At 55.3% G+C, this 17,583-nt stretch overlaps 1 protein-coding gene across 3 annotated transcripts in view; it reads right to left on the bottom strand.

Annotated features, from left to right (window-relative positions):
- Positions 1–1,226: 1,226 nt before the first annotated feature.
- ADAMTS10 (ADAM metallopeptidase with thrombospondin type 1 motif 10) overlaps positions 1,227–17,583 on the bottom strand; it is a 79,709-nt gene continuing 63,352 nt past the window's right edge. For all 3 annotated transcript variants that reach the window (XM_026110859.2, XM_026110858.2, XM_026110860.2), the window contains exons 16-25: positions 10,842–10,975; positions 9,600–9,723; positions 8,816–8,896; positions 7,392–7,555; positions 6,889–7,015; positions 5,790–5,919; positions 5,096–5,300; positions 4,683–4,859; positions 3,241–3,397; positions 1,227–3,054 (exon numbers count right to left, since the gene is read on the bottom strand). In XM_026110859.2, coding sequence (XP_025966644.1) covers positions 2,945–3,054; positions 3,241–3,397; positions 4,683–4,859; positions 5,096–5,300; positions 5,790–5,919; positions 6,889–7,015; positions 7,392–7,555; positions 8,816–8,896; positions 9,600–9,723; positions 10,842–10,975 — 1,409 coding nt within the window. In that variant the 3' untranslated portion in view covers positions 1,227–2,944. The remainder of the gene's footprint in view (positions 3,055–3,240; positions 3,398–4,682; positions 4,860–5,095; positions 5,301–5,789; positions 5,920–6,888; positions 7,016–7,391; positions 7,556–8,815; positions 8,897–9,599; positions 9,724–10,841; positions 10,976–17,583) is intronic.

The following is a 17,583-nucleotide window of genomic DNA, read 5'->3' as shown; positions in this document are numbered from 1 at the left end:
ATCAGGCTGCTCAGTGCATCTCGCAGTGCCCCAATTCCTGGACTGAAGAGACTTCAGAAAGGCCTCCAGGTTGCTCTTTCTTTCTAAGAAGCAACATTTCAGCCTCGCAATTGGGGTGGAAAAAGACTGAAATTGGATGTGAGCAGAACCCAAGGACACGATAGAATTAAAAGCCTCCAAAATATATTACCGGAACAAAACGCCAAGAAGTTTTTTGAGAATCCTACTTGTTCTCTTTAGAACGAAGCTTGTGATTGCGCAGTGTCCGAGCCAGGAGTTTTGGACGTCTTGACTGGAGATGCTGAACACCTGCAAATCCTCCAGGTGTTCGGCAAAATCAGCTGCTTAGTTTGGATGGGGTGCCGAGGCCTCCCTGGGAGAGTGGGGAACGAAAGGCTTCGGACGGATCTGATGCTGTGGCTGGATTTACCTGCACAGCACCAATGTTGAACCCGTGCTTGCCCTGAGCCCCCAAAGCTCAGCTTTTGGAGAAGTCTTCCCAACTTCTCCTCCTCTGCTCGGACAGCTGGGTCAGCGCAGGGGAAATTTCCAAGCCGTATGAATTCAGGAAAAACCGGTGGTGCAGGAGCAATGGTGACCCACCGGTGGATGGGATGCAAGGCTATCTGGAGGAGAGCAATCGCCCATACGCCACCAACGCTGGCCTCTCGCCTCGGGGTGATGCTTGGTGTGGACGCAGTGGCTCCCACTACCCGACAACGGAGTCTCGCAGCCCCATGGAGGCGAAGGTGGTGCTGGCAACACTCATGCTCCTTGTGCCATGGCGCTTTCAGACCCTCTTGTTTCTTGTTTAAAATAAAAGCTTCTCGTTTGGGCGGTTGAAAGTGAAAAAAGGCAAACCAAAGGCTCAGGAAATAGAAGTACAACAGGGAGGGGCACTTTTTGGAAGAAGCTGGTCTTTCAGCAGGCAACGCCAACTTTGTGAGTTTCTGCCTCAAACAAGCTGTGAGATGGCTCATCACCCTCTCCACAACTCGGTGTCCTGCCTTGCACCCCTGGCAGGAGATGTCTCCAACCCATTCCAGTCCCTGGGGGCAGAGGGAAAGCCCTCCCCAGCTGCCCAAACCCCTCTTTCAAGGTGAGCACAAGGAGCATCTTGGCGTGGGCTGGGGCTGATGGCCACGACGTGCTGGTCCTTGGAGCATGGGTGCATGACCAATGTCAGGGACCAGCTGCCAGGGAGAAACGACACTGGGACCAGAACATGCGCCCGGGATCGTAGCTACTCCTTTATTATAAATCATGCCGTTACGTTGCTCCTCCTCAGAGTTAGTACTTTAAACATTTTTCATTATATATATCTATATAAAAAGGTGAAAACATCCCCCCCTCCCCAAAATGCCAGAACGGAGCATTGCACCGAGAAGGAAGACAAATTAACTCCCGCTCGTCAGCCAGTCAGGATTTGTTGAGCACCAGAGAAGCGGCGATTGACTGATGAGCAGGGAAAAATGCACCCGGGTAGTTAAGACATGGGGGCCAGCAGGGCAGAGGGGTTTGCTCGGGGAAAGAGGGCCAACCTCATCCCTTCACCCTAAGGATGACCCGCGAGGGGAACAGAACTGGGGGGCTCGGATGAGCTTTTCCATCTTTGTGATGCAGAAAGGCCTGAAAATAATAATAACAATAATAATAATAATAATAATAAAAAGCACATGCTTTGTACATTGAAAACTCAGGTCCCTTTGCTCCCATGGGCCACGTGGAGGGATTCACGCGATAGCCCAGATTTTGCCTGAAGGGAGGTGACCTGGAGGAATTTCAAGCCTGCTCTTTTCCCATCACTGGAGTCTCCTAGGGGCAGAGGAGCGGGGTGGCACCCGGACTGGCACCCCGAGGCCACAGCAGCCCGCAGCGAGGCTGCCCCTGGGGGCAAAGCACCTTTGGGGGCCATCTTGCTCCCTGGGGAGGGCCCTGCAGGGACCTGGGTCCTAGTTCATGGCTGGGCAATGGGGACGCTGTGACCCAGATGGTTCTCGTCTTGCATCCTCCCTTGCTTTGTTTCCTGCAGACTGGAACATCTCCAACTCCCACTAAGTGACCATACAACCCCTACGTGCCCTGGCCCTGACCTCAGCTCACGCTTTGAGATGGCTCTGTAACAAAAATGATCATAGGAAAAATTGGGGAAAACTCAAATCAAAGTAAATTCAGAGTTTGACTAGCCCCCTCTCCCGGTGAAACTGGTGTTGCCGCTCTGCTCACCGCGTGGCCTGTTCTCCATCACCTGCTGCAGGTCCCAAGGCGGCAGGATGCAAATGCAGAAAACAAGATTCCTGCTCCCACCCCGCTCCCCCGCTGGCTCTTCTCCGTCCATCACACAGAAGCTGACAGCACCAAGCCACGCTCGTCACCTGCCGCGGCCGAGATCCTCCCTGTGTCCCCCGGGATGTCCCCCAGGGAAATGCAGCGGCAGGCAGCACGCTCAGCCTCCTTGGAGACACCCCACGATGGCCTGCAATGCCCCGCGATGCCTTCGGGATGTGGGCACCAAGCAGGGCGAGGCAGGAGCGGGGCTAATGGTACCGTCTCGGTGGCCGTCGGCTGGCACCTGCAGGACCTAGGTCCGCTACTAAATAAATAACAATGTCAGAATTTCAAGTAATGTCCTTGTTGCCGCGCTCTGCCCAGCTTCTCCCTCTCCCGCCGTGGTGACCGGCTCCTCTCGTGCTTGGCCGTGGCGGTCTCTGGAGCGGCCGGCAGTGGTTTAACTGGGATCCTGCCATTGGGGTGCTCGGGAGGGAAGGGTGCGTGTCCTTGGGGGACAGGGTGGGGTGACGCCGGCTCCCACCGGAAGCACGACCAATGTCTGTGTTGGATCCAGGGGAGATTCCCAGGGGCGGAGAGGAAGGGCACGGCTCGGCTGCCCTCCGGCGTAGCTTTTGCCTTCCAGTTTTCCCACGGGGGTCACTTCGCTCTGTTCCTAGTGCCCCTGGCATGTTTTACAGCACATCTGTCGGAAGTAGGTCCGGCTGCAGAACTTGAACTTCAGGACGAGCGGGCAGTAGGCCACCTTGTTCACATCCTTGCACTCTGCACAGGTGACAGAGGGAAACAGGGTTAGAGCCCTGCCAGGTTAGTGCCCTGCCGCACCTTGTCTGGGGTGCGGAGCCTCTCTGAGCACCCAGGGGAGGGAGTCGCCTCAGCTCAGCTCTCTGCAAACTCAAGTTTTTCTCCCCGGTGCCCAGTTCCTGGAGACTGTTTGCCACAATCCCTCACCTTCAGGGTTGTCCGTAGGTCCTGATTCACACTTGGTCTCGCACTGCTGCATGCCGGATGGCTGCAGGGTCTCCACGCAGTCGCTGGACGGCTGCCCGGTGTGAGCCAGGCACTGGACGGATCGTCTTTGCTGGCCGAGGCCGCACTGCGCGGAGCACTGCCGGGGGACAGCACAACACGGGGCTGTAACGACTGCTAAACCTTTAACAACCCGCGGGGAGCAGGGCATGGGCAGCCCTTAGGAGGTGCAAAGCGTGCTTGATGTGATTGTCCCTCCTGCCCTGCTGCGGACACCGTGTTGGGCCGCGGCGGGAGGACCAGAGCCTCTGTGCAGCTCTGGGGGCCGGGATGCACGGCTGCCAGCGCTGGGATGGCCCCACTTGCAGCCAGCCCACCGCCGAGCAGAGCTGACCGGAGCAGCGCTGACGGTTGGCGTGAGCAGCACTGGTATGAGCAGCATCACGCACCGGCACAGCCGCTGGCATGGGGAGGCCAGGCAGGGATGGCCAAGCTCGCGGTGACTGCCAGGTGTCCTTATGGCTGCACACTGTGTGCGCACGGACTGTGGCCAGCCGCCTCCTTCTCTACCACCATGTCCCCACTGTCCCCCTCCGACCTGCTGTCCTGAGATGGCACCCCTGCCCCACCAGCCGACCTATTGCAGAGCCCATAGGCTCAGGAACCGGCACCCTAAGGGCTCAGTCTGCTGAAGGCAAACATGTGCCTGCTCTGCTTGCCCACCCAGCAAGGGCTGCCCATGCCCCAGGATCTGAGCTGCTGCATGGCCCTCCCCAGGGCTGCGTTTGCCTCCATCCATCTCTGCTGGCAGGTTGTACGGTCACCAGGCTGTGACTGAGAGGGTCGAGACCCCATCCAGATGCATCCCCCTGGCAGGACAACCCTCCTTGCCAGCTATCAGAGAGGTCTGAAGACACAGATCTAAGGGAACTGGTCCAGAATGAGCATGGAGATGCCAGGGAGGCTTACAGAGAGGAAGTAAAGACCTAAATACCATGCGGAGAAGACACCTGGCCCCTTTACCCCCATGGATTCTATCAGCCACGCTCGGATGCTCTTTTTTTTGACCCTGTTTTTGCCTTTTGCATATGCAGAGCAGAGCAGAGGGTGCCTGGCAGCATGGAGCTGGCTGGAGAGCTTAGCTTCTCCTGGGCACATGGCAGGAGCAGTGAGCTTATCGCCAGCAGGGTATTATCAGATATTTACGGCACCATGCTGCAAATGCAGGTCTGGGCATCCCTCCAGCAGGCTGACAGCTGCCAGGGCAGGGAGCTGTAGGGACAGCCCTGTGTCACACTGGCAGAGTGATGACCATGCTGCCAAGGGCCAGGCAGCTTACAGGTAAAAGGCTCAGGTGCGCTGGGATTTTGGGGGTGGGAGGTATTCCTCTCCCGCAATAACCCCACAGAAAGAAGAGAGAGTACCTCTCCCCACTCGCCGGCCACCCAGCGCGGGGGTGGACAGCGCCGCAGGTTGCACCTCATGCTGGTCGGGGGCTTGGAGCCTTCGGGGCACTGGGAGGTGGGCAGCGTCGTGCTGTGGTCACCACTCTTGCAGAGCACAATGCGGTGGCGGAAACCTGGCCCACAGCTGGGGGTGCACTGCAAAGAGAGGAGACGCTCGGTCAGGATGCGCAGCGAAGAACAGAGACAGGCATCACGGGCTCGCCCCATCAGTGGTCCCATCTAGCCCATCTCCTTACCTACAAGAGGATAATTGCCCAAGTTATGCTCTCCACGGGCAGCACCCACCACAAGCGCTCTGTGCTCCTAAGGGAGCCATCAGAGATGGCATCAGAGATGTCATCAGAGAGCCAAGGACAGAGATGAGCGCTCACCTCTGACCAGTCCAGGGCGACCCACTCCGGGGGGCACGTCTGGTTGTTGCAAGGCTCAAGCATCTTGGGCCGTGGCTGGGGGCAGGAGGCGTCATCCAAGGTCTTCTCCTCGGTGGTAGAGATCTTACGCTTGCAGAAGACACTCCGCGTGCGGACACCCTCATTGCAGCTTCGGCTGCATTCAGACCAGTTCCCGATCACCCAGCTGGGGACAGGGAGAACAACAAAGCTTGCAATGTGCAGGCTGGTCCGTGGTTGCCCCTGAGGGCACGCAGCCCTATTCCTGACCTGGCCACAGCCTCCCAGGCAGCTCTACTTGGACCACTGACCAATCAAGGGAGGAGCAGGGAGAGTTTCTAAAGGACAGTGCTGAGTATCAGCTCAGGACCAGAAGGGCCAAATGTGGTGGGCTCCTTTCTACAAGGAACACAATGACAGGGAAGATGTCACCCTGCAGAGATGTTCCTTGGCTGACACACTCCTGTGCTCTGCACATCTCTGCAGAGCTGTCCCAGACAGTTAGTGTCACCCCACCCTGGGGACTGTGGCAGAGGACTCTGACTTGGGAAGGGGAAAAAGATGGGAAAACTTCACTCATCTCCAGGATTTGTGTCAAATATTATTCCCATCATCCTCTTGCATACTGGCTTTTCCACCAGCCCTCCCTCTGCCTCCTCCAAGCCATGGTACTCACGCTGGGGGGCATGGTTCGGTGTTGCATGGCCTCTGCCGCTCTGGCATTTTGGTTTCAGGGCTACAGAAATGGTTGAAGACAGTTGAGCTGTCGGAGAGTTTCTTGCATATGACAGACTGGATTTGGCTGCCTGCCGAGAAAAAGAGGCAAGGAGAGAGAGAGAGAGAGCAAGCCTGAGGCTAGCGCCGAGCCAGGCTGCAGGTGTGCCATCCCATGGCTCCGCTCTCGCATGGGCAACGTAACAGAGCAGCCACTTGTCACTGCACACTGCCAAGCATTTCTATTCATAACCAAAGCTTACTCTGCCTCTAACATCTCCAGAGTTGGCTGGATGGGATGAAAGCTGGTTAGCCAGGGCAGGACCCTGCAGGGTTTGTAGAGGGGGGTGGGATCAAAGGATTGCTGGGATGTCACCCTGGAATAAATCTGTTCTAATCTTTGCCTTGTGACACTTTCTGGACAAAGCTGGGGGCCACAGCTGGAAGAAGAGATGAAAACATCATTCTCTGGCACTCCCTTTGCTGAGGCCTAGCGCACAAGGTCAAATTGGGGTCCCCAGGTTTAAGTAGGAAACATTATTACACCTTGCTCTGGAAATTGCCTCTGTCTTCTGTATACTTGTTCAGCCACTTGCAGCCAGGATTTCCAGAGACATCAGACATGGCACACAAAATCTTGCTTCTGTCCCCTCAGGAACTAGCCCAAGGGACTCAGGGAAACATCTAAGGTGCTTCAATTCACAGACATGCAGATCTGAAGGCCAGAGGGGCTGTTATGATCAGCTAATCTGCCCTGCATCACCCAAGTCAATGAATTTCAAGCATACCGTGCCACCCTTCGTCATCTTTACCACTTGTGCCTGCAGTCTAGCCAAAGAACAGCATCCAGTTTGTTTATTAAGACACAGTCCACAAGACCAGACTGACTGACACCAGGTTGCCAGTGGCTGAATGTAGGGTGGGAATATATAGAGACCCAAGAGCAAAGCAGGTGCCAGTGGCTGTGTGCTGTCTTTTATGGCCCAGACATTGTGCTTGGGAGTCACAGAGCTGCACATAGATGTGTCCTCTCCCAGCCGACACGTGATTAAACCACTTACCCCCTGCACATAGCGCTGAGCATTTGGTCCACGGCGTGTAGTGCCAGGAGTACTGGTTCGAGGCATCCCTGCTGATGGGTGCGTTGAACTTGTACCGAATCCCCTGTAGCTCTGTCCGCACAAGGACCTGTGGAGAAAGGCACAACTAATGCATCAATGTCATCAAAGTCCAGGACAGTTGTGACTACCCGGATGGTGTCGGAGCCCTTCCAGCTTGACATGGCAACCACCAGTGGTGACCATGGTGCAGCCACAAAGACAACAGAGACGTAATCAGACAACAAGATCCTATGCACTTACAGATCAATCTTATTCCAAAGCCTGGCAGATCTAGGGAGGGAGATCTGAGAACTTAGCCAAATTTAACTCTGATTGCTATGTCCCTTTTACCTTAGACAGCAACAACAGAGGCAGATTAGCAGTAATTCCCAAGTGGTTGCTGCAAAGTCTCTTTAGCCTGGACAAGGCCTGGTAGGGGTACAAGGGAAAGTGCTGTTACCAACCATGACAATGAGTGTGATGTTGGTGGGCCCCAAAGCCTCCAGCGATTCAGGCTCATCTGGGGATCTCCTGTAGTGAAATGTCGTGCCCGCAATATCGAAGCGCCTCGGAGGGTCGATGGAGAGTTTCCCATTGATGTAATATTCACCGTTCTCCCCCTTCAGTGCTGGAGGGACAAGGGAAAAAGTGGTTAGCAGAAAGGCTAAGCGTGCCTATATCTAGCTTTGGCCCAGCACTTTTCATCTATCAGTCTCAGAGCATTGTCACAACAGAGGGTAAATACCATCAGCCTCATTTTACAGGGAGGGAAGAGGTGGGGCAAATAAAAATAAATGCCTGTGTCAAGGCCACACAGAAAGTCTTTAGCAGAGATGGGACTAATGTGCCTGTCTCCTTGGTCTCAGGCTCTCAGTCCCTGCACTGCGGACGAATGACGGTGCAGGGAGAGCTTGCCAGCTGTGCCAGCTCCCCGGCATGGTGACGGGCACGTCTGGCAATGTGACCAGCTGTAGCCACAAAGCCAGGGTCAAATCCAGCCGTACAAACCAGCTCTTGGCTGCTGAGGCTGAGGAAAGATGCTGGTGCCCAGGAGCCTGTGCTGGCTGCTGTGGTTGCCGAAGTGAGTCGCTAGAGGGAGATCGGCTCGCTCGCTCGGGCTCACATTCCCACGCTCTCCCGGCTCTCTCCCACAGACCCTTCTGCTGAGATACACATCACTTGTTGCACTCGCTTCTCCTGACAACCTCACTGACCTGATGCTTTGGGGTGGGGAGGACGTTTCGTATTGATGAGGATGGAGGACGCTCCCTTGCCTCCCACCTGGGGTGGAGGGACACATCTTGGGGGACTGGTGCTGGCAGTGGATAGAGATAAGAGCTTGGGCTGTGTCTGCAGTGCACACAAATTCAGCTCGGATGAGCACAGGGAGTCCCCAATTTACCTAAGCCAGGCAGGGAGGGATGCAAGCATCCCTGAACCCTGTAAAGGGAGCTGGCCTGGAGGGACACTATGGGAAGAGCCCCATCGTGACCTCCCACCAGCTCTGGCATCCAGGTGGGCTCCTGCTCCCGGGGAGCTGCCACGGAGGCAGCCGGCAGCGGACTGGCAAGGAGCTCCCCTCCCCACCCATCCGATCACTGCCAAGGGCTTGGAGGACAGAAAGAAAAGACAAGAGTGGGGGGGAAAGGCCATTAGAAAAACAATGAGCTAGAGCCTGGCTGGCTAATTGAGCCCAAGCAAAATGTGAGCAGGTCTTTTTTTAATCTGCTGCAACCTTCCCCTGCCTGGACCACCAGCCCCATCCTCTGCTGCAGCGAGAGATTTTCCATGCTGGGCTTTCCCCACACCCTGCTACTGCAATAAAAAGGGCTTTGGCAGGCCAACAGGTTTCTGGCTGGGATTTCAGTGCCACCCAGCCCCTCCTCACCTAGATAGTTGACAGAGAGGTTCAGCTCCTGGATGTCGATGTGGACAGAGCCCTTGGGAATCTGGATCACCTCTTCGTACCCTGCGAAACCCAGAGGGAAGGTGAGCAGAGATGCTCAGCCTCCGAGTCCCAAGCGGGGGTGTGTGCCACCACCTTACACAAGTGTTGAAACACTAAACGAGGCATGAGCCCTGCAGAAATGGTGGTTTAGAGATTTACTGCAGTTAAATGGGAAAAATGTTACAGCCTACACACTTGTGCCGCCCATTCAGGTGAGGGGGCAGCTGGTGTCAGGACAGGTTTGCACGCAGGCTTGGCCTCAGAGTGCCGGCTCATGCAACGGGACTGGCTGTGCGGGGAGGGTGTTGCAGAGCCTGGAGTTCTGGAGGCACCTCCGCAGCCCCACGGAGCGCCCCTGGGCTAGGCACTGCCCCGGGGCCCCCAGCCCGGCATTGTGCCTGGCTGCAGGTCCCAGAGCGGCAGGGACCTGGTGTGGGACTGCAAGGCGTGAGCCAAAGTGCAGCTCGAGGGGAGCACGAGCTGGGGACATGGGATGGAGCTCAGCGCTCAGTGTTGGGGACGTGGGCAGAGGACAGGAGTGATTTACTCCCTCCTTCCAGCCTGATCTGACCCTTTGTGATGTTCCTCTGGGATACTTCCCTATTTGTCCCATGTGCCGTGTCCCCAGGAGCAGGCTGAATCCCTGAGGTGCCCCAGGGCCCAGCAGGGCCAGGCAAGGGGGACCTGAGGGTGAGGAATGACTGCTGAGCCGGCCACTCCATACCTCCCTCTGGCAGGGACTGGTTGAAGATGCCCTCAATGGTCTCACAGGTGCTGCCATCTCCCCCGCACACGCGACACTTGTCCTCCTTCGAGTCAGAGCCCAGGACACGGTCACAGCCCACGTGCTAGAGGAAGGAGCAGGAGGGAATTAGCCATCTTGGTGGGGTGCCTTGTCCTCCACCCACTTGACCGGCAATGTTCTGAGGAACAGAAGACTTCTTCGGGCTCCATTTCCCTCCTTCTCTATTGCACCTTATAGCAGGGAGGGCTCAGCAAGGGCACCTCCTCCCAGCCCCAGCTTTCTGCCATCCCTGTTCAAAAACAGGCTCTTGGAGGTCTCACCAAGGCCACCAAGCCTGTGAGGCACAAGCAGAAACCCAGAGACTGCAGGACAAGGAAGACGGTGACAGTGGAGGGAGGTTGCATCCAGTGCTGGTTATTAGCAGGGCCAAAACTCTCCCCGCTTGGACACCAGCAGTGCTTTGAGTCCTGGCCACGCTCCAGACAGGCCCTGGGACAGCACTCGATGTCGCACAGTGCTATTGCCTCACTACTGGACGGACCCAGTGAGGTGGCACCGAAGACAGTGCAGGCCGAAGCCTTCCTGCCGCCTGTGCTGAGCTGATGGAGTTGCAGCTGCCCAAGAAGAGCTGGGTGTCCCGAGGGCCCGTGCCCTGGTTGCGAGCCCGTACGAAGCCTCTGGCACTCTGCCCCGCTGCTATTGCAGCATGTTAGCTGGGGGAAGGCTAAGCAGCGGTGCCCACCTATGTTGCAATCGCCTCTTTGTTTCCCTGGATATTCAGACCCACAGAGATGCACAAAGAGATCCCAGAGACACAGGAAGGCAGACAGACAAAGCCGGAGAGGGAGCCTGCCTGCTGGGGAAATTCGCCGTTCCCACAGCTCTTCTCTGTTATAATTAAACTTTTACAGCCCTCCAGATCCCATTTCAAAGGGTCTGGGAGAAGGAAATATCAAGTGCCTGGAAGTGCGTGGGCTGTAAAGGCAGAGACCCATTGCTTAATGCAGGCCAGCGCAGGGCTTGGCGCCTGGAGTGGACGGGCACGAGCCCCAGCGTGGACACACGCTCCCGCAGGTGACCTGGGTGCCCGGGGAGAGCTGAGGCTGCGGGAGAGGGATGCCCACGGCCACGTGGCAGGCAGCATTCCCCTACCCTGGAGCCAGAGGTTGCCCTCACCTCCCGGCCCTGAGCCTGTCCTGGCTCCCCGGCAGCCGGCAGTACCTTGCACTCCCCGTTGACGCAGATGTCATTGGAGTCCTGCCGGCACGGCGTCCCGTCCACCACAGCTGCAGCTCTCTCCGTGTAAAAGTTGAAGCCCTCGGCCAAGCAATTGAGGGAACAGGCTTTCACACCCCCTAGGAAAGAAGCAGAGGTTTAAGTGAAGTGACCAAGGAGAGAGGAGAAGGATGCAGCCAGCTCAACCTTGATAACGGCTGCCTTCCCCTCAGCCTCCCAAGGCTTCTCTCCCAGGCCTGACCCAGCTGGGCGGCTCCAGGTGCCAACGAGGTTGCCCCCACCGAGCAAAGGGATCCATGGAGGTGCCCAGACACTGTCCCTAGTGATGGGCACCGAGACAGAGACCCAGGAACCAGACACGATGCCAAACATGTGAGACACTGTCCCTGCTGCACAGCCAGAAAACACGGGCATCACGTGATGAAGGAAGGAAACAACATCTGGTGTTGGTCACTCCTGGATCACTCAGCACTCTGCAAAGGCAGTCAATACCCTCATTTACAGACAGGGAAACTGAGGCAGCAAGCTATTAAGTGACTTGTCCAAGGTAACCCCAAAGGTTGGACCTGTTATGGAAGATTTGGGCAGAGTAGTTTCCTCTCTCCTGCCATCAGACTTTATCAAGTGCTGGTCCATATCGCAGCACTCACTGTATTTGCTGAGTATCCCAAGGAGGCCCAACAGCCTGCGGGTCCCTGGCAGAGAAACATCCCCAAGGTGCGGCGGTTCATTCCTGCAGGCACCAGCAACAGTGGTGAGCCGCCTGCCAGCGCTGGGAAGCACCTAGCAGCCTGTGGGCTGCCAGCAACCGAAATCTGCCAAAGCTGCAAGTCGTTAGAGCACATCAAAGGGGCAGCTGGAGGGGAGCGGTGGCCAGCTGTGCCTGGAAGCCCCCGACTGCAGCTAGGGGAAGGAAGAGCAAAGCTGGGGGAGGGAGGAACAGGAGGAGACCCACAAGGGGAATTCAGCTGCTTGGAGGCATGCTGTCGAGCAGGAGGCCTGGGCAAGCTCCTGGAGAAGGAGGTTAATCAATGCTCCTTCTTGAGAGCCAACTGCCTCCCTGCAGCAGGTTCAGTGACCGCCCGGATCCTTTCGCTCTGGGTTCCCATCCTGCCTGATGGGGGCCACCAGGACCACAAAGGGACATGGGTCAGGTACATCTCAGGTGGGACACCGAAACCTCGGAGCTGTCTGCCACGACACACCCGAGCCTGGAGGATGGCAACCTGGCCCCCATGCTGCCCAGGATGACCTTGGATGGAAACCGTCAACAAGAAGGCAAGAAAATAGGAGTCACCTTAGGGGATTGCGACACTGGGAAGTTTTACGTCAAAGCTGCAGGACCTTGCAGCTCGCAGACCGTGCCACCGGGTCCCTTGGCAACCGCATACACCGCAAACATGACCGCCATTCCTGCTCGGAGAGCGGCTCGTGCTGCCCCTTCCCAAGCCATCCCTTCCCAACCCCACGCTCCATCCGTCACACGGGATCCTCTGGCCCCAGCCTGGCCCCTGACTCTCCCTCTCTGTTCAGCTCTTCTCAAAGGCAGCGCTCTCTTTCCTGCCATCGTTTGCGTGCAGGGCAGATTATGCAACAAAAGCAGAGCTGAGAAACAGCCAGAAACTTGGGCTTTCATTTTAGGACTCTCAAATGTTTCTTTAAGCTGTTACGCAAACACTCCCTAGTCCCCTTCCCTGTCTCCTGCTGCCCTACAGGAGAGCTGAGACAGGCGCGGCAGACACCTTGTTCCAGTTCCCCAGGAAGCAGCTAACCCCTCATACAGTCCCGTCTCCATTTTAGCAGCTCCTAATTTGCTGCAGGATCCTCTTTTCTATTATTGCTCCCCACTGCTGCTGCCCCGTGCCCAGCCGGCTGCCAGCCCAGCCTCCTCCAGCAGCAAGCAGCCCAGAGTGTAATCGTTACGGCCTCGCAAGAGGAGCCAGCAGGGAAAACTGGAATGAAAAACATAACAAGCAGGAGAAAAAAAAAAAAAAGAAAGAAAAAAAAGAAAAGATCAGGGATTGGCGGCATGAGGCTAAATTCCTTCCTTTGCCTTAAGTGCCCTGATTTTGCTACAGTGCTGCAAAAATGGTGCTGAGTGGAAGCACTTGCTGCATCACTGAGCAGGGGATGTTCGCAGTGACTTCCTCATCATGCTGGAGCTCAGAAGGAGCTGTGTGTGCGTGTGCACACGCACGCTTAAATCCACAACAATTTAACCCTCTTTGAAGACGAGTGGTGGTGAAGAACCCCAGGGAAATTCAGTGCCCATCACCATCACTGCTCGTCATGCAGCAGTTGCTCCCTGCAAATCCCAGACCTCACTGGACATCCCCAGGGATGTTCCTATCCCTGCAACCTGCTCCCATCCAAAGCCCATGACAGCCCAGGCCTGAGAAACTTCTCAGCAAGCTGAAGGCCGTTTACTGGACTTGTCCTTGGCCAGCTGTTTGGGAAGGGATTTAAGAAAGGCTTGCAGGTGGGAAAGATTTTTGCCCTTAAAAGAAAAGGTTTAAGACTAAAGGAGGGAGAGTGAAGGAGGAAGAGGAGAGAGTGAGGGGAGAAAGAGAGTGAGCGAGGGATAACCCTACACTGATGTCCGCTTCCTCATTATGGCTATAGATACAGAAATAGGTATATAATCAAGCTGTGGAAGGCTGAAATCCTTGGCAACTTTTCCATAAACTAAAATAACAGGGATCTTAGTAACAGAGGGTAACTCTGGGAAATGCCACAGTAGAAAAGCACTGTCGTGTCCCACCAGTCCTGCTAGAGGTGTCAAGGGGGAGCTTTTGGGTGCCTTTTCCCATGGAAAGCATGAAGGCAGGTATTGCTGGGGACGTGGGAAACCCAAGAGGCCACAACTTCTCATTTCACAGTGGTTTCAAGTAAGAACCATGGTTTCTTCATGTGTTGGCGCTGGACAGTGCAGCACCAGCTCAGGAAGGCTCCCAGGCTGCCTTGGGAGAGAGGCTGGGGGTGGCAAGGGCAAGCGACTCATTTCTCAAACTTATTCCTAACGACTCCTCGGAGAAGAGAAAAAGGGTCAACCGCAGGCAGCAGGGCCCTCACTGCAAAACTCAACCTCAGCACTGAGCTTCACCCATGAGGTCTGTTGCAAAGTTATTTCTTAAAGTGGCATCTTTCTAAAGACAACTCACTGACTCATCCTGTATCGGTGCCTAGACCAGTGAAAACTGCTTATTTCCATGAGAGGTAATACTTGGTGGTTTCTCATGACCACAGCAACAAGAAGAAGGTGACTGTGAGGAGCCTTGAAAGATCCTTTGGAATGTCACAAAATGCTTCGAGCTTCCTGCATATGGAAATTGAGGACCAGATCTTCATAAGCAGCCAGGGACCAACAGTCTCTTCTCCCAGAGAAGCAGAGTGTGAACACTTTGGTGGGAGCTGTGCCTTTGGGACAGCAGCAGTGCTCTGCATCCTCCCACGCCTGCTCATTGCTGCCTGCAGACCAGCATTACCAACGTCTGTACAGCGTGAACGGGATGCTCAGCTCAAGCCTAGCCATGCGTTTGGCAACGGATGGGCAGGACAGGCTCTGCAGCACATGTTTTCACATGTGCAAAGGTGAGTCTGCCACAGGAGAAGCAGCTGCTTCCACCAACCGAGTGGGACCCTCTCAGTCTGCCTACTTCCCAGTGAGCATTACCCGTCCCCAGGCAGCTGGAAAACGAGCAGCAGAGAAGCAGCACAAAGCCCTGAGCAACACAGGGTCTGCCACAAACACTGCAAATCCTAAAGCCATGCCCCCAAAGAGGTGAATCCACAGGCCATTTATCACGCTCACCGAGAAACGTGTGTTCTTTTGCTTTGGGCTGGCCAGTCCAAAGTCAATAACAGCAAGGTCTGCTGCGGGTACTGCATTCACCCACTCCACCATGCCTCAGAGAACGGATTTTGTTCCTCCTGCCTGCCCTGGCCCATAGAGGAATTAAAACGCATTACAATTTATGATGAGCAATCTCCTGTTTTCTGCGAGCCCCTGCTCCTCCCCATCGCGCTCTCAGCCCCGTGAGCCATTCCACTCTCCCTTGGCTCTTGCATCCGCCAAGAGCAAAATGAATAACTAAGCGAATAAAACAAAATAAACAAACAATTAAAGCCGCATTCCACGAGGTATCTGCTGACTGTTAAACTCTGAAAGGCTGAGCTCAGCGCTTCTCGCCAGGGCTGTGTATCTTGCGCTCCTGGGGTCTGGGCTCCAGGACCGTTATAAATCAGTGCCAGGAAAACACGCCGTACCGGCCCCATGCAAAACCCAACCTCCACTTGCCAGTGACCCGGCGGCTGGGGCCAGGCTTTCAGTGGATTGCTCCTTCCCTTCCCAAATTCTCCGTGGGATCTGTGCCCTTCCCCATCCAAGCCACAGGGATCCTTGCTGTCTTCAGCGCATGGGAGCTTTGTGACATGGGCATCGCCCTGTCCAGCACGTGTAGTGGCTGCGGGGTAGTGTCTGATGGGTGAAGAGTGCAGGCTCCCCGTCACTCACACCAGCATGCCTTTCGGCAAGGGTGTGGCTTGACAGTGCAATGACAAACGCAACGGCTGAGCTCAGCAGAGAAAGAGGCTCACGGCTGACACAGAAGCTCTTCTAAAGGCTATTGCCAAGCTACAGGGTGAGGGGGAAGGAGGAAGAGCAGCTCATCCTCGGCTGGAAGTGCTGAGAGCCACGATGGCAAACCTGTCCTGGAGGGGAGACACATGTCCAAAAGCAACCTGAAGAGCAGAGTCACTACCAGCTAGAAGGAAGACTGCCTGGGGATAAGGCTGCCAATACATCTGGATCCTGGGAGGCTGCTTGTACTGGAGGGAAGGAAGGAACGGATGCCTGCTGCCCCAGCAGCTCTCTGGTGACCAAGGGAGGAGACTCACACAAGCAGCCAGGAGCAAGTGAGGGAGACAACTGCAGCCCTCATTGCTTCACTGACACTTGGGATTAGGGGGACAGGACTAATGGCTGCTGAGGCTGGCATGCCTGCTAGCACAAGGTCTGGAGAGGAAGAACATGGGTCCCGAGAGAAAACCACCTGCAGTGAATGGAAGACAAGAGAAGAAAGATGCTCAGAGAGCCACGAGGGAACGGCCATTCCCCAGGAACATCTGGTCTACAGCATGGCAGAGGTGGACGTGCAAGGGACGATCACTGCTGCCTCCCCAGATGTGCCTCTGACACCTAGATGATACCGAATTCACAGAATCCCACTGGCAACTAAAGAGGCGAGTACCCGTGGTGCCAAGGTCCTGCCAGATTGGTCAGACCTGGGCAAAGAAATTCATAGAGCGGAAAACAGTGATGATACCCTAATGCCACCATGGTCCCAACTGATCTGAGAGTCCAGCTGGGACGGTCCAGGCCCTGAAGAGAGGCTGCTGCTAAACCTGGCAGGAGTCACTAGTTGATGGGTCGTAGACAGGCGGGTTTCAGCACACAGTTTTTTGAAAGGTGGGAGACAGGAGTTCTCCTAGTTTGGCTTCCAGACCAGGCTGAGGAGATGCAGGTTCCAGCTCACCTCTGTTTTTGTCAACATGGACAAATCACTTCCCTGCTTACGCCTCAGTTTTCTTACCTGTATCACTACAGAGGAATACTATGATACCCTTTGACTCTGTATAAAAAAGGTATAACTGCTAAATAACACCACCATTATCCAAAGCCAACCTGGAGAGCTTCTGAGACAGAGAATGCCCTGATCCCTTCAAAACATGAATATACCACAGCACACAGCCTTCTGGGAGGAAGACAAGTTTTGTCACCTAATTTCATGGAAGAGGAAGCAGAAGCAGAAAGAGAGGAAAGGACTCTTTTGAGAGTCAAAGCAAAAATCAGTGTCAAGGCCAGACTGAAACACAGGGACCCATGTGTAACTGGCCAGCCGTTCACTGGGCTCAGGCCTGCACTTGGAGCATGGGGCCATGCCCGTCTCTCAGTGGGGAAAAGGGAGAGGTCTGAGCTAGGGCAGATCCCACTTGTGGGGCTATTTTCCACCTCGGAATCCATTGGGGTCTTTGTGTGACTTATTGCTTTGTGATTTTATTACGTTTTTATTGATCCATCCCCTGCAGCCTCAGCACATCTGCTCTGGCTGCAGGAGCCCCGCTGGGAGGTGTGCTTATTTACACAGCTGCGAAGGATTTCCCCAGTCAAGTTCATTAACTACATGAAGGAGACGCACTGTTCTTTCTCATTATTAAGAGATTTCTGCCATGGAGACCTCCTCCCGCCCCCTCTGCTTAGCTAGACACTTCTGCAGGACACGCTAGGACTGACCTCAGGGAAGAGAGGGGCACTGCTTTTTGCAAGATCCAGTAGTTCAGATCCCTTCCCGCTTGTGCAGGAGCTGAAATCTTAACCCGCCCGGGCAGGGAGAGCTGCCCTTTCTTTCTGCCGCATCAGATACAGGACCCTGGCAAGGACAGAGTGCTGGATGAAACAGAGTGGTAGTTTGCATTGCTTTCACAACTCCTTTTTCTTGTCTGCCTTCGTGTTTGTTCACTGTATAATTAAGGAAACAATCAGACTCAAGGAAAGAATCTAAACAGCACCAATGTTGCTGGAATTGGTTTTGGCAGAGCAAAGGAGTTAAAGAGCAATTGTACAGTTACGTGACCCAGGACAAGGGCATGACAGGCCAGTCGTGTCTCAGTGCTGGGAGATGGCTGTCTGTGGAGGGAGCCCTTATCCACAGTCATGCAAAGGTGAGGC

Source organism: Dromaius novaehollandiae, chromosome 25 (genome assembly GCF_036370855.1).
Source record: "Dromaius novaehollandiae isolate bDroNov1 chromosome 25, bDroNov1.hap1, whole genome shotgun sequence".
NCBI lineage: Eukaryota > Metazoa > Chordata > Aves > Casuariiformes > Dromaiidae > Dromaius > Dromaius novaehollandiae.
Note: the sequence above shows the minus strand (reverse complement) of the source record. Positions and strands in the feature narration are given on the sequence as shown.